This window comes from Conger conger, chromosome 5 (assembly GCF_963514075.1).
Source record: "Conger conger chromosome 5, fConCon1.1, whole genome shotgun sequence".
Lineage (NCBI taxonomy): Eukaryota > Metazoa > Chordata > Actinopteri > Anguilliformes > Congridae > Conger > Conger conger.
In genome coordinates this window covers 12,060,276-12,080,110 of record NC_083764.1, presented here as the reverse complement: position 1 = coordinate 12,080,110, position 19,835 = coordinate 12,060,276, and the positions used below count along the sequence as shown (strand labels likewise).

The 19,835-nt window shown below is 47.4% G+C and overlaps 2 protein-coding genes across 2 annotated transcripts in view; both read left to right on the top strand.

Moving 5' to 3' along the window:
* The window catches only part of LOC133128246 (apolipoprotein(a)-like), a 42,220-nt gene extending 25,953 nt beyond the window's left edge, over window positions 1-16,267 (top strand). The window contains exons 22-46 of the mRNA XM_061241625.1: window positions 3,912-4,074; window positions 4,325-4,449; window positions 4,922-5,084; window positions 5,184-5,308; window positions 5,782-5,944; window positions 6,044-6,168; window positions 7,501-7,663; window positions 7,763-7,887; window positions 8,370-8,523; window positions 8,623-8,747; window positions 9,221-9,383; window positions 9,483-9,610; window positions 10,090-10,243; window positions 10,343-10,467; window positions 10,941-11,103; window positions 11,203-11,327; window positions 11,810-11,963; window positions 12,063-12,187; window positions 12,661-12,823; window positions 12,923-13,047; window positions 13,521-13,683; window positions 13,783-13,907; window positions 14,390-14,543; window positions 14,643-14,767; window positions 16,101-16,267. Coding sequence (XP_061097609.1) covers window positions 3,912-4,074; window positions 4,325-4,449; window positions 4,922-5,084; window positions 5,184-5,308; window positions 5,782-5,944; window positions 6,044-6,168; window positions 7,501-7,663; window positions 7,763-7,887; window positions 8,370-8,523; window positions 8,623-8,747; window positions 9,221-9,383; window positions 9,483-9,610; window positions 10,090-10,243; window positions 10,343-10,467; window positions 10,941-11,103; window positions 11,203-11,327; window positions 11,810-11,963; window positions 12,063-12,187; window positions 12,661-12,823; window positions 12,923-13,047; window positions 13,521-13,683; window positions 13,783-13,907; window positions 14,390-14,543; window positions 14,643-14,767; window positions 16,101-16,267 — 3,590 coding nt within the window. The remainder of the gene's footprint in view (window positions 1-3,911; window positions 4,075-4,324; window positions 4,450-4,921; window positions 5,085-5,183; window positions 5,309-5,781; window positions 5,945-6,043; window positions 6,169-7,500; window positions 7,664-7,762; window positions 7,888-8,369; window positions 8,524-8,622; window positions 8,748-9,220; window positions 9,384-9,482; window positions 9,611-10,089; window positions 10,244-10,342; window positions 10,468-10,940; window positions 11,104-11,202; window positions 11,328-11,809; window positions 11,964-12,062; window positions 12,188-12,660; window positions 12,824-12,922; window positions 13,048-13,520; window positions 13,684-13,782; window positions 13,908-14,389; window positions 14,544-14,642; window positions 14,768-16,100) is intronic.
* A 138-nt stretch (window positions 16,268-16,405) lies between these two features.
* On the top strand, window positions 16,406-19,707 carry LOC133128245 (plasminogen-like). The gene is made up of 8 exons (XM_061241624.1): window positions 16,406-16,487; window positions 16,961-17,123; window positions 17,223-17,347; window positions 17,830-17,983; window positions 18,083-18,207; window positions 18,690-18,843; window positions 18,943-19,067; window positions 19,541-19,707. The coding sequence occupies exons 1-8, from the start codon at window positions 16,406-16,408 to the stop codon at window positions 19,705-19,707; spliced, it is 1,095 nt and encodes a 364-aa protein (XP_061097608.1).
* Window positions 19,708-19,835: the final 128 nt, after the last annotated feature.

The following is a 19,835-nucleotide window of genomic DNA, read 5'->3' as shown; positions in this document are numbered from 1 at the left end:
GGTCCAAACGATGAACGGCTTCTCGGACCCCTCCAGCCAATGTCTCCACTCCTCCAACGCCAGTTTGACTGCTAGCAGCTCTCGGTTCCCAACGTCATAGTTCCTCTCCGCCGGGGACAGCTTCTTGGAGAAGAAGGCGCAGGGGTGTAGTCGGTTGTCAGCGGCCGCCACCTGAGAGAGCACTGCTCCCACCCCTGTGTCGGAAGCATCCGTCTCGACCACAAACTGGCGGGTGGGGTCGGGGTGTACCAGGATGGGAGCGGAAGAGAACAGTCTCTTGACCTTGGTGAAGGCCGTCTCAGCTTCGGAGCTCCACCGGAATGGCACCGCAGGGGACGTGAGTTTGGTTAGAGAAGAGACCACTTGACTATAGGATCTAATGAACCTTCGGTAGAAGTTGGCGAATCCCAAGAAGCGTTGGAGCTGCTTACGTGAGGTGGGTGTGGGCCAGTTGGTAACTGCCAGAATCTTCTTGGGATCCGCCCTGATCCGTCCCCTCTCAAGGATAAACCCCAGGAACTCAACTGTGTCGGAGTGGAAGACGCACTTCTCCGCCTTGACGAATAGTCTGTTCTCCAGGAGTCTCTGTAGGACTTGCCTGACGTGGTATTCATGATCCTTGGCATTGGAGGAGTAGATTAAGATGTCATCCAGGTAGACGAACACATGGCGACCCAACAAGTCCCGAAGAACATCATTCACCAGGGCCTGGAACACAGCAGGAGCATTGGTGAGGCCGAATGGCATGACCAGGTATTCGAAGTGTCCGAGAGAGGTGTTGAAGGCGGTCTTCCATTCATCGCCCTCGCGGATACGGACCAGGTGGTAAGCGTTGCGGAGATCCAACTTGGTGAAGATGGTGGCCTCGTGAAGTGGGTGGAACGCGGAGTCCATCAGGGGCAGAGGATACTTGTTCCTCACCGTGATGTTGTTCAGCTCCCTGTAGTCGATGCACGGGCGTAGGGAGCCATCCTTCTTCTGAACAAAGAAGAATCCCGCACCGACGGGAGAGGAAGAAGGGCGAATTAGTCCGTTAGCCAGGCAGTCACGGATGTATTTCTCCATCGCCTCCCTCTCTGGTCTGGAGACGTTGTATAGGCGACTTGAGGGAAGTGACGAACCAGGGAGGAGCTCGATGGCGCAGTCGTACGGTCGATGAGGCGGCAAAGACTGAGCTTGTGTCTTGGAAAACACTGTTCCCAGGTCATGGTAAGGAGAGGGGACCCTCTCCAGGGAGGGTTTGGGAGTCTGTGGTAGAGCTGGCACTCCCTCTGCTGGTGGTGGGGCGGAACGCAAGCAGGACAGATGGCACTTCGGATCCCATGCTTGCACTTGGTTAGAACTCCAGTTGATCGTGGGGTTGTGTTTCTGGAGCCAGGGTAATCCCAAGATGAGTTGGTCATTAGGGGACTGGATGACGCGGAACTGGATCATCTCCCGATGGTTCCCAGAAATGATCAGTTGTAAGGGAATGGTGATTTGTGTCATGTGGCAGAAGGTCCTTCCATCCAGCGACCGCGCGTTCTCAGGGTGGGGTAGAGGGAGGGTGGGGATGTTCAGTTCAGACACCAAAACTTCGTCAATGAGATTGGCGTGAGCGTGGGACGATGGTTGTCTCTGTCAGACCCCTCATGTCTGTCGACAGCTCTCACCTCCACTGGTCTCCTGGTCTTGAAGGAGCACCGAGCCTGGGTGTGACCCGGCCTCCCACAGTAGAAGCACGAACCAGTGGTTCTGCGGCGTGCTCGTTCCTCAGTAGAGATCCTTGTACCGGCCCGGGACAGGTCCATGGGTTCGGATCCCTCAGACTGCTGCTCCTCCAGTCGAGGACTTGGCCCCTGCCTGGGGTAATGGTTGCCAGGAAGGATCGGTCTCTCCGACCGACGTTGTCTGGCACGGTTGTCCAGGCGGATCGTGGTGTGCACGAGCTGGTCGAACTGGGTGATGGGGTCCAGTCGCGCCAACTCGTCCTGGAGCGTCTCACTCAGGCTGGCCAGGAAGAGATTTGCCAACGCCGCATCGTTCCAGCTAGTAGCCGCCGCGAGGGTGCGGAAGTCGATGGAGTGGTCTGCCGCGGTCTTCCGTCCTTGGCGCAGAGCAATCAGTCTCTGGGATGGCTCCTGGTCGCTGGATGCGTGTTGGAAGACCTTCCGAATCTCATCGGCGAAGACTGGGTAAAGAGGAGGGAATGAATCCCCGGACCACACCGCCGTAGCCCAGTCCAACGCCCTCCCCTTGAGTAGCCCCATCACATAGCCAATCCGACGGTCGTCGCTGTTGTAGGTCTGGGGCTGTTGCCTGAACACGAAGTCGCATTGTAGAAGGAAAGCCTTGCACCTCTCAGGTTCTCCACCAAACCTCTCCGGAGGGGGTTGTTGGGGCTCTCGGAATTGGCAGGTTCCCGTGGGGTTGAGCGCTGGGGATGTGGGTGGGTGGGAAGGCTCCTCCCGTGGTTGTGGTAGGACCGCGACGGCAAGCCTCCTCATCTCCGCACACAGTTCACGAATCTCCAGGTGAAGTTCGGAGATTCCTTGTGAATGCTGCCGGACGATGGCTCCTTGTTCCTGGAGGGCGGGGAACATGGCAGTAGAGTCAGCAGGGTCCATTTTGGCGAAATTGTTCTGAGACGGGTGCGTGGGGGTTGGACCCAAAATGCACGACTCAGAAACAATAGTAATATAAAGACCCCTCAGGGCTTTATTCGGGATGAATCCCTGGAGAGTAGTCAACACAAGCAAAGTCCATACACGTAGATCCAGCCAAACAAATACAAAACAAACAAAAAGCACGGTGCCGAGGGAAGAGGCAATCTCGTAGTCGGTAGGCGTGCAGGGAGGTCCGGTAGCAGGAGAGCTGTCAGCGGGGCAGATGAACAGGCGGACGGCAGGCAGAGGCGTAGTCGTGGGCGAAGCGGGAGTCGAAACCATGAAACAATCAGCGGGGCAAAAGTACAAAAACGGTAGGCGGGGACGTAGTCGAGAAACAAAACGAAGGTCACAAAACAGAAATCAATAATCGATGGTCAGTAAACAGGCGTGGATCGTAACGTGTAATCAAACAGTAAATAATGCTCAAGAGTTGCGTGAAAAAACAGAGGCAGACAATTTCGCAGTGAGCAGTTGCGCGACTGGGCTATAAATGCAGGTGTAGACAGGTGTAGACAATTAGTTAGAGCGTAGCAAGGAAATGGAAAACAGGTGCGAAGGATGACAAGTTTAACAAGGAGATTAGTAATCGTTAGTAATAAACCTATCCTGCCCTAGCATTAGTAAATTAGTAAATGACATGCACGAGAAACGTAAGGTAACATGAACACATGATTAGTCTTGTTAGTTTCTACCCAATCCTGATCTAGCGTTAGTAGTTTTAGTAAATAGACAAATAGAAACATTAGGGGAGTGAAGGACAGAACGAGAGAGAGAGAGAAAAGGCGGAACGCAAGGTTTGCGGAAAAACATGTAAAAGTGTATGCATAAACAACGACCAGTTAACGTAACAATAAACATAAATCAAAACATAATACAAAACGAAACTAAGACGATAACCATTCAACATAACAAGGTAATATAATCGTAACGAAACATAACTAGACAAGACGAGAAAGTAAATCGTAACAAGAAATAAACTAAACAACATGACGAACCTAGACTAACATAATACATGATAAGACACTACATGACTAAGACAACATGAATAAACATAAATCAACATAAAACATGGTGAGACAGACCTGAAACGTGACAACCTTTCCGGTTTTGTATTTCAGCTATAGCCTTAGAACACTGCATGTTTTTCGAGTTTAAAAGAGGGGAGCACATGCTTTCAATGCTAAGAATATGGACTGTTCGATCCAAGGTTATATCCGTGGTACAAATCGTCTGACACTTCACTCTTTGATCCCTGACCTTTAGCCTCTGAACCTCCCACGATCGTGGAGGAGCTGACCTGTGCCTGCGGGGATGGAAGTACCTACAGGGGAACCATCTCCGTGACAGAATCGGGGAAGACCTGCCAGCTCTGGGCCTCTCAGAATCCACACAAGCATTCCAGGACGCCAGAGAACTACGCGTGCAAGTGAGTGCTGCCACATGAGCATTTATTTACACAGGGGCGGCCTGTAGCGTCGTGGCTAAGGTACGTGACTGGGACCCGCAAGTTAGGTGGTTCAGTCCTCGGTGTAGCCGCAATTACATCCGCACTGCTACTGGACCCTTGAGCAAGGCCCTTAACCTCAATTTGCTCCAGGGGGATTGTCCCCTACTTAGTTTAATCAACTGTAAGTCAGCTTTCTACAGTATCCATGGTAACACATATTCTTTTCCAGGGGGCTTAAATCGAATTACTGCAGAAATCCTGACAATGAGAGAATGCCTTGGTGCTACACGACGGACCCCGGCACTCGATGGGAGTACTGCAAGTTGCCGACCTGTGGAAATGAGCCTGTCCCAGGTAGTCTTCCCTGACGAGCACAGGACTGGGAGTTTACTGCCACCAGAGTCAGCCAAGGCCTCTTCCTTCATGGACACCACTCAGCACAGTTCAGAGCTACAGAATAGGCATCACAGCTTTGCCCCACCAATAGAAGAATGGGAGCTTTCCCAAAATTGTATTTATCTTAACTATTCTTCAGTGGAAGCTGGTAGATAAAATAAAGCAAACATACAACCACCAAATAAATAAATAAACATATTCATCCATATAATTTGAGGAAAAATAAATGCCTTTTATACACATTCTGCTTTGGTGAATAAAAGGACCTTTCTGGTTTTGTATTTCAGCTATAGGCTTAGAACATTGCATGTTTCGAGTTTAACAGAGGGGAGCACATACTGTCAATGCTAAGAATATGGACTGGTCGATCCACGTTTATATCCATGGTACAAATCTTCTGACACTTCACTCTTTGACCCCTGACCTTTAGCCTCTGAACCTCCCACGATCTTGGAGGAGTTGACCTGTGCCACCGGGGATGGCAGTGCCTACAGGGGAACCATCTCCGAGACAGAATCGGGGAAGACCTGCCAGCTCTGGGCCTCTCAGAATCCACACGAGCATTCCAGGACGCCAGAGAACTACCCGTGGAAGTGAGTGCTGCCACATGAGCATTTCATTACACAGGGGCGGTTTAAACAACTGTAAGTCAGCTTTCTACAGTATCCATGGTAACACATATTCTTTTCCAGGGGGCTTACATCGAATTACTGCAGAAATCCTGACAATGAGAGAATGCCTTGGTGCTACACGACGGACCCCGGCACTCGATGGGAGTACTGCAAGTTGCCAACCTGTGGAAATGAGCCAATCCCAGGTAGTCTTCCCTGATGAGCACAGGGCTGGGAGTTCACTGCCACCATAGTCAGCCAAGGCCTTTTCCTTCATGGACACCACTCAGCACAGTTCAGAGCTCCAGAATAGGCATCACAGCTTTGCTCCACCAATAGAAGAATGGGAGCTTTCCCAAAATTGTATTTATCTTAACTATTCTTCAGTGGAAGCTGGTAGATAAAATAAAGCAAACATACAAACAAGCAAATAAATAAATAAACATATTCATCCATATCATTTGAGGAAAAATAAATGCCTTTTATACATATTCTGATTTGGTGAATAAACGGACCTTTCCGGTTTTGTATTTCAGCTATAGGCTTAGAACACTGCATGTTTCGGGTTTAACAGAGGGGAGCACATACTTTCAATGCTAAGAATATGGACTGTTCAATCCACGGTTATATCCGTGGTACAAATCGTCTGACACTTCACTCTTTGACCCCTGACCTTCAGCGTCTGAACCTCCCACGATCTTGGAGGAGTTGACCTGTGCCACCGGGGATGGCAGTGCCTACAGGGGAACCATCTCCGAGACAGAATCGGGGAAGACCTGCCAGCTCTGGGCCTCTCAGAATCCACACGAGCATTCCAGGACTCCAGAGAATTACCCGTGGAAGTGAGTGCTGCCACATGAACATTTATTTACACAGGGGCGGTTTAAACAACTGTAAGTCAGCTTTCTACAGTATTCATGGTAACACATATTCTCTTCCAGGGGGCTTACATCGAATTACTGCAGAAATCCTGACAATGAGAGAATGGCTTGGTGCTACACGACGGACCCCGGCACTCGATGGGAGTACTGCCAGTTGCCAACCTGTGGAAATGAGTCTGTCCCAGGTAGTCTTCCCTGACGAGCAAAGGGCTGGGAGTTCACTGCCACCATAGTCAGCCAAGGCCTTTTCCTTCATGGACACCACTCAGCACAGTTCAGAGCTCCAGAATAGGCATCACAGCTTTGCCCCACCAATTGAAGAATGGGAGCTTTCCCAAAATAGTATTTATCTTAACTATTCTTCAGTGGAAGCTGGTAGATAAAATAAAGCAAAGATACAAACAAGCAAATAAATAAAAAACATCTTCATGCAGATAATTTGACGAAAAATAAATGCCTTTTATACACATTCTGCTATGGTGAATAAACGGACCATTCCGGTTTTGTATTTCAGCTATACGCTTAGAACACTGCATGTTTCGGGTTTAACAGAGGGGAGCACATACTTTCAATGCTTAGAATATGGACTGGTTGATCCACGGTTATATCCATGGTGCAAATCTTCTGACACTTCACTCTTTGACCCCTGACCTTTAGCCTCTGAACCTCCCACGATCTTGGAGGAGTTGATCTGTGCCACCGGGGATGGCAGTGCCTACAGGGGAACCATCTCCGAGACAGAATCGGGGAAGACCTGCCAGCTCTGGGCCTCTCAGAATCCACACGAGCATTCCAGGACTCCAGAGAATTACCCGTGGAAGTGAGTGCTGCCACATGAACATTTATTTACACAGGGGTGGTTTAAACAACTGTAAGTCAGCTTTCTACAGTATCCATGGTAACACATATTCTTTTCCAGGGGGCTTACATCGAATTACTGCAGAAATCCTGACAATGAGAGAATGGCTTGGTGCTACACGACGGACCCCGGCACTCGATGGGAGTACTGCAAGTTGCCGACCTGTGGAAATGAGCCTGTCCCAGGTAGTCTTCCCTGACGAGCACAGGGCTGGGAGTTCACTGCCACCATAGTCAGCCAAGGCCTTTTCCTCCATGGACACCACTCAGCACAGTTCAGGGCCCCAGAATAGGCATCACAGATTTGCCCCACCAATAGAAGAATGGGAGCTTTCCCAAAATAGGATTTATCTGAACTATTCTTCAGTGGAAGCTGGTAGATAAAATAAAGTAAACAGACAAACAAGCAAATAAATAAATAAACATATTCATCCATATAATTTGAGGAAAAATAAATGCCTTTTATACACATTCTGCTGTGGTGAATAAACGGACCTTTCCGGTTTTGTATTTCAGCTATAGGTTTAGAACACTCCATGTTTCGGGTTTAACAGAGGGGAACACATACTCTCAATGATAAGAATAGGGACTGGTCGATCCACGGTTATATCCGTGGTACAAATCTTCTGACATTTCCCTCTTTGACCCCTGACCTTTAGCCTCTGAAGCTCCCACAATCTTGGAGGAGTTGACCTGTGCCACCGGGGATGGCAGTGCCTACAGGGGAACCATCTCCGAGACAGAATCGGGCAAGACCTGCCAGCTCTGGGCCTCTCAGAATCCACACGAGCATTCCAGGACTCCAGAGAATTACCCGTGGAAGTGAGTGCTGCCACATGAACATTTATTTACACAGGGGTGGTTTAAACAACTGTAAGTCAGCTTTCTACAGTATCCATGGTAACACATATTCTTTTCCAGGGGGCTTACATCGAATTACTGCAGAAATCCTGACAATGAGAGAATGGCTTGGTGCTACACGACGGACCCCGGCACTCGATGGGAGTACTGCAAGTTACCGACCTGTGGAAATGAGCCTGTCCCAGGTAGTCTTCCCTGACGAGCACAGGGCTGGGAGTTCACTGCCACCATAGTCAGCCAAGGCCTTTTCCTTCATGGACACCACTCAGCACAGTTCAGAGCTCCAGAAAAGGCATCACAGCTTTGCCCCACCAATAGAAGAATGGGAGCTTTACCAAAATTGTATTTATCTGAACTATTCTTCAGTGGAAGCTGGTAGATAAAATAAAGCAAACATACAAACAAGCAAATAAGTAAATAAACATATTCATCCATATAATTTGAGGAAAAATAAATGCCTTTTATACACATTCTGCTATGGTGAATAAACGGACCTTTCCGGTTTTGTATTTCAGCTATAGGTTTAGAACACTCCATGTTTCGGGTTTAACAGAGGGGAACACATACTTTCAATGATAAGAATATGGACTGGTCGATCCACGGTTATATCCGTGGTACAAATCTTCTGACACTTCACTCTTTGACCCCTGACCTTTAGCCTCTGAAGCTCCCACAATCTTGGAGGAGTTGACCTGTGCCACCGGGGATGGCAGTGCCTACAGGGGAACCATCTCCGAGACAGAATCGGGGAAGACCTGCCAGCTCTGGGCCTCTCAGAATCCCCACAAGCATTCCAGGACGCCAGAGAACTACCCGTGGAAGTGAGTGCTGCTACATGAGCATTTCATTACACAGGGGCGGTTTAAACAACTGTAAGTCAGCTTTCTACAGTATCCATGCTAACACATATTCTTTTCCAGGGGGCTTACATCGAATTACTGCAGAAATCCTGACAATGAGAGAATGCCTTGGTGCTACACGACGGACCCCGGTACTCGATGGGAGTACTGCAGGTTGCCGACCTGTGGAAATGAGCCTGTCCCAGGTAGTCTTCCCTGATGAGCACAGGGCTGGGAGGTCATTGCCACCATAGTCAGCCAAGGCCTTTTCCTTCATGGACACCACTCAGCACAGTTCAGAGCTACAGAATAGGCATCACAGCTTTACCCCACCAATAGAAGAATGGGAGCTTTCCCAAAATAGTATTTATCTTAACTATTCTTCAGTGGATGCTGGTAGATAAAATAAAGTAAACAGACAAACAAGCAAATAAATAAATAAACATATTCATCCATATAATTTGAGGAAAAATAAATGCCTTTTATACACATTCTGCTATGGGGAATAAACAGACCTTTCCGGTTTTGTATTTCAGCTATAGGCTTAGAACATTGCATGTTTCGGGTTTAACAGAGGGGAGCACATACTTTCAATGCTGACAATATGGACTGTTCGATCCACGGTTATATCCGTGGTACAAATCGTCTGACACTTCACTCTTTGACCCCTGACCTTTAGCCTCTGAACCTCCCACGATCTTGGAGGAGTTGACCTGTGCCACCGGGGATGGCAGTGCCTACAGGGGAACCATCTCCGAGACAGAATCGGGGAAGACCTGCCAGCTCTGGGCCTCTCAGAATCCACACGAGCATTCCAGGACTCCAGAGAATTACCCGTGGAAGTGAGTGCTGCCACATGAACATTTATTTACACAGGGGCGGTTTAAACAACTGTAAGTCAGCTTTCTACAGTATCCATGGTAACACATATTCTTTTCCAGGGGGCTTACATCGAATTACTGCAGAAATCCTGACAATGAGAGAATGGCTTGGTGCTACACGACGGACCCCGGCACTCGATGGGAGTACTGCAAGTTACCGACCTGTGGAAATGAGCCTGTCCCAGGTAGTCTTCCCTGACGAGCACAGGGCTGGGAGTTCACTGCCACCATAGTCAGCCAAGGCCTTTTCCTTCATGGACACCACTCAGCACAGTTCAGAGCTCCTGAAAAGGCATCACAGCTTTGCCCCACCAATAGAAGAATGGGAGCTTTCCTAAAATTGTATTTATCTGAACTATTCTTCAGTGGAAGCTGGTAGATAAAATAAAGCAAACATACAAACAAGCAATTAAGTAAATAAACATATTCATCCATATAATTTGAGGAAAAATAAATGCCTTTTATACACATTCTGCTATGGTGAATAAACGGACCTTTCCGGTTTTGTATTTCACCTATAGGTTTAGAACACTCCATGTTTCGGGTTTAACAGAGGGGAACACATACTTTCAATGATAAGAATATGGACTGGTCGATCCGCGGTTATATCCGTGGTACAAATCTTCTGACACTTCACTCTTTGACCCCTGACCTTTAGCCACTGAAGCTCCCACAATCTTGGAGGAGTTGACCTGTGCCACCGGGGATGGCAGTGGCTACAGGGGAACCATCTCCGAGACAGAATCGGGGAAGACCTGCCAGCTCTGGGCCTCTCAGAATCCACACGAGCATTCCAGGACACCAGAGAACTACCCGTGGAAGTGAGTGCTGCTACATGAGCATTTCATTACACAGGGGCGGTTTAAACAACTGTAAGTCAGCTTTCTACAGTATCCATGGTAATACATATTCTTTTCCAGGGGGCTTACATCGAATTACTGCAGAAATCCTGACAATGAGAGAATGCCTTGGTGCTACACGACGGACCCCGGCACTCGATGGGAGTACTGCAAGTTGCCGACCTGTGGAAATGAGCCTGTCCCAGGTAGTCTTCCCTGATGAACACAGGGCTAGGAGTTAATTGCCACCGTAGTCAGCCAAGGCCTTTTCCTTCATGGACACCACTCAGCACAGTTCAGAGCTCCTGAAAAGGCATCACAGCTTTGCCCCACCAATAGAAGAATGGGAGCTTTCCCAAAATTGTATTTATCTGAACTATTCTTCAGTGGAAGCTGGTAGATAAAATAAAGCAAACATACAAACAAGCAAATAAATAAATAAACATATTCATCCATATAATTTGAGGAAAAATAAATGCCTTTTATACACATTCTGCTATGGTGAATAAACGGACCTTTCCGGTTTTGTATTTCAGCTATAGGCTTAGAACACTCCATGTTTCGGGTTTGACAGAGGGGAACACATACTTTCAATGATAAGAATATGGACTGGTCGATCCGCGGTTATATCCGTGGTACAAATCTTCTGACACTTCACTCTTTGACCCCTGACCTTTAGCCACTGAAGCTCCCACAATCTTGGAGGAGTTGACCTGTGCCACCGGGGATGGCAGTGGCTACAGGGGAACCATCTCCGAGACAGAATCGGGGAAGACCTGCCAGCTCTGGGCCTCTCAGAATCCACACGAGCATTCCAGGACACCAGAGAACTACCCGTGGAAGTGAGTGCTGCTACATGAGCATTTCATTACACAGGGGCGGTTTAAACAACTGTAAGTCAGCTTTCTACAGTATCCATGGTAATACATATTCTTTTCCAGGGGGCTTACATCGAATTACTGCAGAAATCCTGACAATGAGAGAATGCCTTGGTGCTACACGACGGACCCCGGCACTCGATGGGAGTACTGCAAGTTGCCGACCTGTGGAAATGAGCCTGTCCCAGGTAGTCTTCCCTGATGAACACAGGGCTAGGAGTTAATTGCCACCGTAGTCAGCCAAGGCCTTTTCCTTCATGGACACCACTCAGCACAGTTCAGAGCTCCTGAAAAGGCATCACAGCTTTGCCCCACCAATAGAAGAATGGGAGCTTTCCCAAAATTGTATTTATCTGAACTATTCTTCAGTGGAAGCTGGTAGATAAAATAAAGCAAACATACAAACAAGCAAATAAATAAATAAACATATTCATCCATATAATTTGAGGAAAAATAAATGCCTTTTATACACATTCTGCTATGGTGAATAAACGGACCTTTCCGGTTTTGTATTTCAGCTATAGGCTTAGAACACTCCATGTTTCGGGTTTGACAGAGGGGAACACATACTTTCAATGATAAGAATATGGACTGGTCGATCCACGGTTATATCCGTGGTACAAATCTTCTGACACTTCACTCTTTGACCCCTGACCTTTAGCCTCTGAAGCTCCCACGATCTTGGAGGAGTTGACCTGTGCCACCGAGGATGGCAGTGCCTACAGGGGAACCATCTCCGAGACAGAATCAAGGAAGACCTGCCAGCTCTGGGCCTCTCAGAATCCCCACAAGCATTCCAGGACGCCAGAGAACTACCCGTGGAAGTGAGTGCTGCTACATGAACATTTATTTACACAGGGGTGGTTTAAACAACTGTAAGTCAGCTTTCTACAGTATCCATGGTAACACATATTCTTTTCCAGGGGGCTTACATCGAATTACTGCAGAAATCCTGACAATGAGAGAATGGCTTGGTGCTACACGACGGATCCCGGCACTCGATGGGAGTACTGCAAGTTGCCGACCTGTGGAAATGAGCCTGTCCCAGGTAGTCTTCCCTGACGAGCACAGGGCTGGGAGTTCACTGCCACCATAGTCAGCCAAGGCCTTTTCCTTCATGGACACCACTCAGCACAGTTCAGAGCTCCTGAAAAGGCATCACAGCTTTGCCCCACCAATAGAAGAATGGAAGCTTTCCCAAAATTGTATTTATCTGAACTATTCTTCAGTGGAAGCTGGTAGATAAAATAAAGCAAACATACAAACAAGCAAATAAATAAATAAACATATTCATCCATATAATTTGAGGAAAAATAAATGCCTTTTATACACATTCTGCTATGGTGAATAAACGGACCATTCCGGTTTTGTATTTCAGCTATACGCTTAGAACACTGCATGTTTCGGGTTTAACAGAGGGGAGCACATACTTTCAATGCTTAGAATATGGACTGGTTGATCCACGGTTATATCCATGTTACAAATCTTCTGACACTTCACTCTTTGACCCCTGACCTTTAGCCTCTGAACCTCCCACGATCTTGGAGGAGTTGACCTGTGCCACCGGGGATGGCAGTGCCTACAGGGGAACCATCTCCGAGACAGAATCGGGGAAGACCTGCCAGCTCTGGGCCTCTCAGAATCCACACGAGCATTCCAGGACTCCAGAGAATTACCCGTGGAAGTGAGTGCTGCCACATGAACATTTATTTACACAGGGGTGGTTTAAACAACTGTAAGTCAGCTTTCTACAGTATCCATGGTAACACATATTCTTTTCCAGGGGGCTTACATCGAATTACTGCAGAAATCCTGACAATGAGAGAATGGCTTGGTGCTACACGACGGACCCCGGCACTCGATGGGAGTACTGCAAGTTGCCGACCTGTGGAAATGAGCCTGTCCCAGGTAGTCTTCCCTGACGAGCACAGGGCTGGGAGTTCACTGCCACCATAGTCAGCCAAGGCCTTTTCCTCCATGGACACCACTCAGCACAGTTCAGAGCCCCAGAATAGGCATCACAGATTTGCCCCACCAATAGAAGAATGGGAGCTTTCCCAAAATAGGATTTATCTTAACTATTCTTCAGTGGAAGCTGGTAGATAAAATAAAGTAAACAGACAAACAAGCAAATAAATAAATAAACATATTCATCCATATAATTTGAGGAAAAATAAATGCCTTTTATACACATTCTGCTGTGGTGAATAAACGGACCTTTCCGGTTTTGTATTTCAGCTATAGGTTTAGAACACTCCATGTTTCGGGTTTAACAGAGGGGAACACATACTCTCAATGATAAGAATAGGGACTGGTCGATCCACGGTTATATCCGTGGTACAAATCTTCTGACATTTCACTCTTTGACCCCTGACCTTTAGCCTCTGAAGCTCCCACAATCTTGGAGGAGTTGACCTGTGCCACCGGGGATGGCAGTGCCTACAGGGGAACCATCTCCGAGACAGAATCGGGCAAGACCTGCCAGCTCTGGGCCTCTCAGAATCCACACGAGCATTCCAGGACTCCAGAGAATTACCCGTGGAAGTGAGTGCTGCCACATGAACATTTATTTACACAGGGGTGGTTTAAACAACTGTAAGTCAGCTTTCTACAGTATCCATGGTAACACATATTCTTTTCCAGGGGGCTTACATCGAATTACTGCAGAAATCCTGACAATGAGAGAATGGCTTGGTGCTACACGACGGACCCCGGCACTCGATGGGAGTACTGCAAGTTACCGACCTGTGGAAATGAGCCTGTCCCAGGTAGTCTTCCCTGACGAGCACAGGGCTGGGAGTTCACTGCCACCATAGTCAGCCAAGGCCTTTTCCTTCATGGACACCACTCAGCACAGTTCAGAGCTCCAGAAAAGGCATCACAGCTTTGCCCCACCAATAGAAGAATGGGAGCTTTACCAAAATTGTATTTATCTGAACTATTCTTCAGTGGAAGCTGGTAGATAAAATAAAGCAAACATACAAACAAGCAAATAAGTAAATAAACATATTCATCCATATAATTTGAGGAAAAATAAATGCCTTTTATACACATTCTGCTATGGTGAATAAACGGACCTTTCCGGTTTTGTATTTCAGCTATAGGTTTAGAACACTCCATGTTTCGGGTTTAACAGAGGGGAACACATACTTTCAATGATAAGAATATGGACTGGTCGATCCACGGTTATATCCGTGGTACAAATCTTCTGACACTTCACTCTTTGACCCCTGACCTTTAGCCTCTGAAGCTCCCACAATCTTGGAGGAGTTGACCTGTGCCACCGGGGATGGCAGTGGCTACAGGGGAACCATCTCCGAGACAGAATCGGGGAAGACCTGCCAGCTCTGGGCCTCTCAGAATCCACACGAGCATTCCAGGACACCAGAGAACTACCCGTGGAAGTGAGTGCTGCTACATGAGCATTTCATTACACAGGGGCGGGTTAAACAACTGTAAGTCAGCTTTCTACAGTATCCATGGTAACACATATTCTTTTCCAGGGGGCTTACATCGAATTACTGCAGAAATCCTGACAATGAGAGAATGCCTTGGTGCTACACGACGGACCCCGGCACTCGATGGGAGTACTGCAAGTTGCCGACCTGTGGAAATGAGCCTGTCCCAGGTAGTCTTCCCTGATGAGCACAGGGCTAGGAGTTAATTGCCACCGTAGTCAGCCAAGGCCTTTTCCTTCATGGACACCACTCAGCACAGTTCAGAGCTCCTGAAAAGGCATCACAGCTTTGCCCCACCAATAGAAGAATGGGAGCTTTCCCAAAATTGTATTTATCTTAACTATTCTTCAGTGGATGCTGGTAGATGAAATAAAGTAAACAGACAAACAAGCAAATAAATAAATAAACATATTCATCCATATAATTAGAGGAAAAATAAATGCCTTTTATACACATTCTGCTATGGGGAATAAACAGACCTTTCCGGTTTTGTATTTCAGCTATAGGCTTAGAACACTGCATGTTTCGGGTTTAACAGAGGGGAGCAAATACTTTCAATGCTGACAATATGGACTGTTCGATCCACGGTTATATCCGTGGTACAAATCTTCTGACACTTCACTCTTCTACCCCTGACCTTTAGCCTCTGAACCTCCCACGATCTTGGAGGAGTTGACCTGTGCCACCGGGGATGGCAGTGCCTACAGGGGAACCATCTCCGAGACAGAATCGGGGAAGACCTGCCAGCTCTGGGCCTCTCAGAATCCCCACAAGCATTCCAGGACGCCAGAAAACTACCCGTGGAAGTGAGTGCTGCTACATGAGCATTTCATTACACAGGGGCGGTTTAAACAACTGTAAGTCAGCTTTCTACAGTATCCATGCTAACACATATTCTTTTCCAGGGGGCTTACATCGAATTACTGCAGAAATCCTGACAATGAGAGAATGCCTTGGTGCTACACGACGGACCCCGGTACTCGATGGGAGTACTGCAGGTTGCCGACCTGTGGAAATGAGCCTGTCCCAGGTAGTCTTCCCTGATGAGCACAGGGCTGGGAGGTCATTGCCACCATAGTCAGCCAAGGCCTTTTCCTTCATGGACACCACTCAGCACAGTTCAGAGCTACAGAATAGGCATCACAGCTTTGCCCCACCAATAGAAGAATGGGAGCTTTCCCAAAATAGTATTTATCTTAACTATTCTTCAGTGGATGCTGGTAGATAAAATAAAGTAAACAGACAAACAAGCAAATAAATAAATAAACATATTCATCCATATAATTTGAGGAAAAATAAATGCCTTTTATACACATTCTGCTATGGGGAATAAACAGACCTTTCCGGTTTTGTATTTCAGCTATAGGCTTAGAACATTGCATGTTTCGGGTTTAACAGAGGGGAGCACATACTTTCAATGCTGACAATATGGACTGTTCGATCCACGGTTATATCCGTGGTACAAATCGTCTGACACTTCACTCTTTGACCCCTGACCTTTAGCCTCTGAAGCTCCCACGATCTTGGAGGAGTTGACCTGTGCCACCGGGGATGGCAGTGCCTACAGGGGAACCATCTCCGAGACAGAATCGGGGAAGACCTGCCAGCTCTGGGCCTCTCAGAATCCACACGAGCATTCCAGGACTCCAGAGAATTACCCGTGGAAGTGAGTGCTGCCACATGAACATTTATTTACACAGGGGTGGTTTAAACAACTGTAAGTCAGCTTTCTACAGTATCCATGGTAACACATATTCTTTTCCAGGGGGCTTACATCGAATTACTGCAGAAATCCTGACAATGAGAGAATGGCTTGGTGCTACACGACGGACCCCGGCACTCGATGGGAGTACTGCAAGTTACCGACCTGTGGAAATGAGCCTGTCCCAGGTAGTCTTCCCTGACGAGCACAGGGCTGGGAGTTCACTGCCACCATAGTCAGCCAAGGCCTTTTCCTTCATGGACACCACTCAGCACAGTTCAGAGCTCCTGAAAAGGCATCACAGCTTTGCCCCACCAATAGAAGAATGGGAGCTTTCCCAAAATTGTATTTATCTGAACTATTCTTCAGTGGAAGCTGGTAGATAAAATAAAGCAAACATACAAACAAGCAATTAAGTAAATAAACATATTCATCCATATAATTTGAGGAAAAATAAATGCCTTTTATACACATTCTGCTATGGTGAATAAACGGACCTTTCCGGTTTTGTATTTCACCTATAGGTTTAGAACACTCCATGTTTCGGGTTTAACAGAGGGGAACACATACTTTCAATGATAAGAATATGGACTGGTCGATCCGCGGTTATATCCGTGGTACAAATCTTCTGACACTTCACTCTTTGACCCCTGACCTTTAGCCTCTGAAGCTCCCACGATCTTGGAGGAGTTGACCTGTGCCACCGAGGATGGCAGTGCCTACAGGGGAACCATCTCCGAGACAGAATCAAGGAAGACCTGCCAGCTCTGGGCCTCTCAGAATCCCCACAAGCATTCCAGGACGCCAGAGAACTACCCGTGGAAGTGAGTGCTGCTACATGAACATTTATTTACACAGGGGTGGTTTAAACAACTGTAAGTCAGCTTTCTACAGTATCCATGGTAACACATATTCTTTTCCAGGGGGCTTACATCGAATTACTGCAGAAATCCTGACAATGAGAGAATGGCTTGGTGCTACACGACGGATCCCGGCACTCGATGGGAGTACTGCAAGTTGCCGACCTGTGGAAATGAGCCTGTCCCAGGTAGTCTTCCCTGACGAGCACAGGGCTGGGAGTTCACTGCCACCATAGTCAGCCAAGGCCTTTTCCTTCATGGACACCACTCAGCACAGTTCAGAGCTCCTGAAAAGGCATCACAGCTTTGCCCCACCAATAGAAGAATGGGAGCTTTCCCAAAATTGTATTTATCTGAACTATTCTTCAGTGGAAGCTGGTAGATAAAATAAAGCAAACATACAAACAAGCAATTAAGTAAATAAACATATTCATCCATATAATTTGAGGAAAAATAAATGCCTTTTATACACATTCTGCTATGGTGAATAAACGGACCTTTCCGGTTTTGTATTTCAGCTATAGGCTTAGAACACTCCCTGTTTCGGGTTTGACAGAGGGGAACACATACTTTCAATGATAAGAATATGGACTGGTCGATCCACGGTTATATCCGTGGTACAAATCTTCTGACACTTCACTCTTTGACCCCTGACCTTTAGCCTCTGAAGCTCCCACGATCTTGGAGGAGTTGACCTGTGCCACCGGGGATGGCAGTGCCTACAGGGGAACCATCTCCGAGACAGAATCCTGGAAGACCTGCCAGCTCTGGGCCTCTCAGAATCCCCACAAGCATTCCAGGACGCCAGAGAACTACCCGTGGAAGTGAGTGCTGCTACATGAACATTTATTTACACAGGGGTGGTTTAAACAACTGTAAGTCAGCTTTCTACAGTATCCATGGTAACACATATTCTTTTCCAGGGGGCTTACATCGAATTACTGCAGAAATCCTGACAATGAGAGAATGGCTTGGTGCTACACGACGGACCCCGGCACTCGATGGGAGTACTGCAAGTTGCCGACCTGTGGAAATGAGCCTGTCCCAGGTAGTCTTCCCTGACGGGCACAGGGCTGGGAGTTCACTGCCACCATAGTCAGCCAAGGCTTTTTCCTTCATGGACACCACTCAGCACAGTTCAGAGCTCCTGAAAAGGCATCACAGCTTTGCCCCACCAATAGAAGAATGGGAGCTTTCCCAAAATTGTATTTATCTGAACTATTCTTCAGTGGAAGCTGGTAGATAAAATAAAGCAAACATACAAACAAGCAATTAAGTAAATAAACATATTCACCCAGATAATTTGAGGAAAAATAAATGCCTTTTATACACATTCTGCTATGGTGAATAAACGGACCTTTCCGGTTTTGTATTTCAGCTGTAGGTTTAGAACACTCCATGTTTCGGGTTTAACAGAGGGGAACACATACTTTCAATGATAAGAATATGGACTGGTCGATCCACGGTTATATCCGTGGTACAAATCTTCTGACACTTCACTCTTTGACCCCTGACCTTTAGCCACTGAAGCTCCCACAATCTTGGAGGAGTTGACCTGTGCCACCGGGGATGGCAGTGGCTACAGGGGAACCATCTCCGAGACAGAATCGGGGAAGACCTGCCAGCTCTGGGCCTCTCAGAATCCACACGAGCATTCCAGGACACCAGAGAACTACCCGTGGAAGTGAGTGCTGCTACATGAGCATTTCATTACACAGGGGCGGTTTAAACAACTGTAAGTCAGCTTTCTACAGTATCCATGGTAACACATATTCTTTTCCAGGGGGCTTACATCGAATTACTGCAGAAATCCTGACAATGAGAGAATGCCTTGGTGCTACACGACGGACCCCGGCACTCGATGGGAGTACTGCAAGTTGCCGACCTGTGGAAATGAGCCTGTCCCAGGTAGTCTTCCCTGATGAGCACAGGGCTAGGAGTTCATTGCCACCATAGTCAGCCAAGGCCTTTTCCTTCCTGGACACCACTCAGCACAGTTCAGAGCTCCTGAAAAGGCATCACAGCTTTGCCCCACCAATAGAAGAATGGGAGCTTTCCCAAAATTGTATTTATCTGAACTATTCTTCAGTGGAAGCTGGTAGATAAAATAAAGCAAACATACAAACAAGCAAATAAATAAATAAACATATTCATCCATATAATTTGAGGAAAAATAAATGCCTTTTATACACATTCTGCTATGGTGAATAAACGGACCGTTCCGGTTTTGTATTTCAGCTATAGGCTTAGAACACTCCATGTTTCGGGTTTAACAGAGGGGAACACATACTTTCAATGATAAGAATACGAACTGGTCGATCCACGGTTATATCCGTGGTACAAATCTTCTGACACTTCACTCTTTGACCCCTGACCTTTAGCCACTGAACCTCCCACAATCTTGGAGGAGTTGACCTGTGCCACCGGGGATGGCAGTGGCTACAGGGGAACCATCTCCGAGACAGAATCGGGGAAGACCTGCCAGCTCTGGGCCTCTCAGAATCCACACGAGCATTCCAGGACAACAGAGAACTACCCGTGGAAGTGAGTGCTGCTACATGAGCATTTCATTACACAGGGGCGGTTTAAACAACTGTAAGTCAGCTTTCTGCAGTATCCATGGTAACACATATTCTTTTCCAGGGGGCTTACATCGAATTACTGCAGAAATCCTGA

Bases quoted from the DNA above. Each gene is read 5' to 3' on its own strand.
- LOC133128245 (XM_061241624.1), top strand. From the start codon at position 16,406: ATGGCTTGGTGCTACACGACGGACCCCGGCACTCGATGGGAGTACTGC. The intron at 17,984-18,082 runs GTGAGTGCTGCT...ATTCTTTTCCAG, and splicing joins CCAGAGAACTACCCGTGGAA to GGGGCTTACATCGAATTACT. The intron at 18,844-18,942 runs GTGAGTGCTGCT...ATTCTTTTCCAG, and splicing joins CCAGAGAACTACCCGTGGAA to GGGGCTTACATCGAATTACT.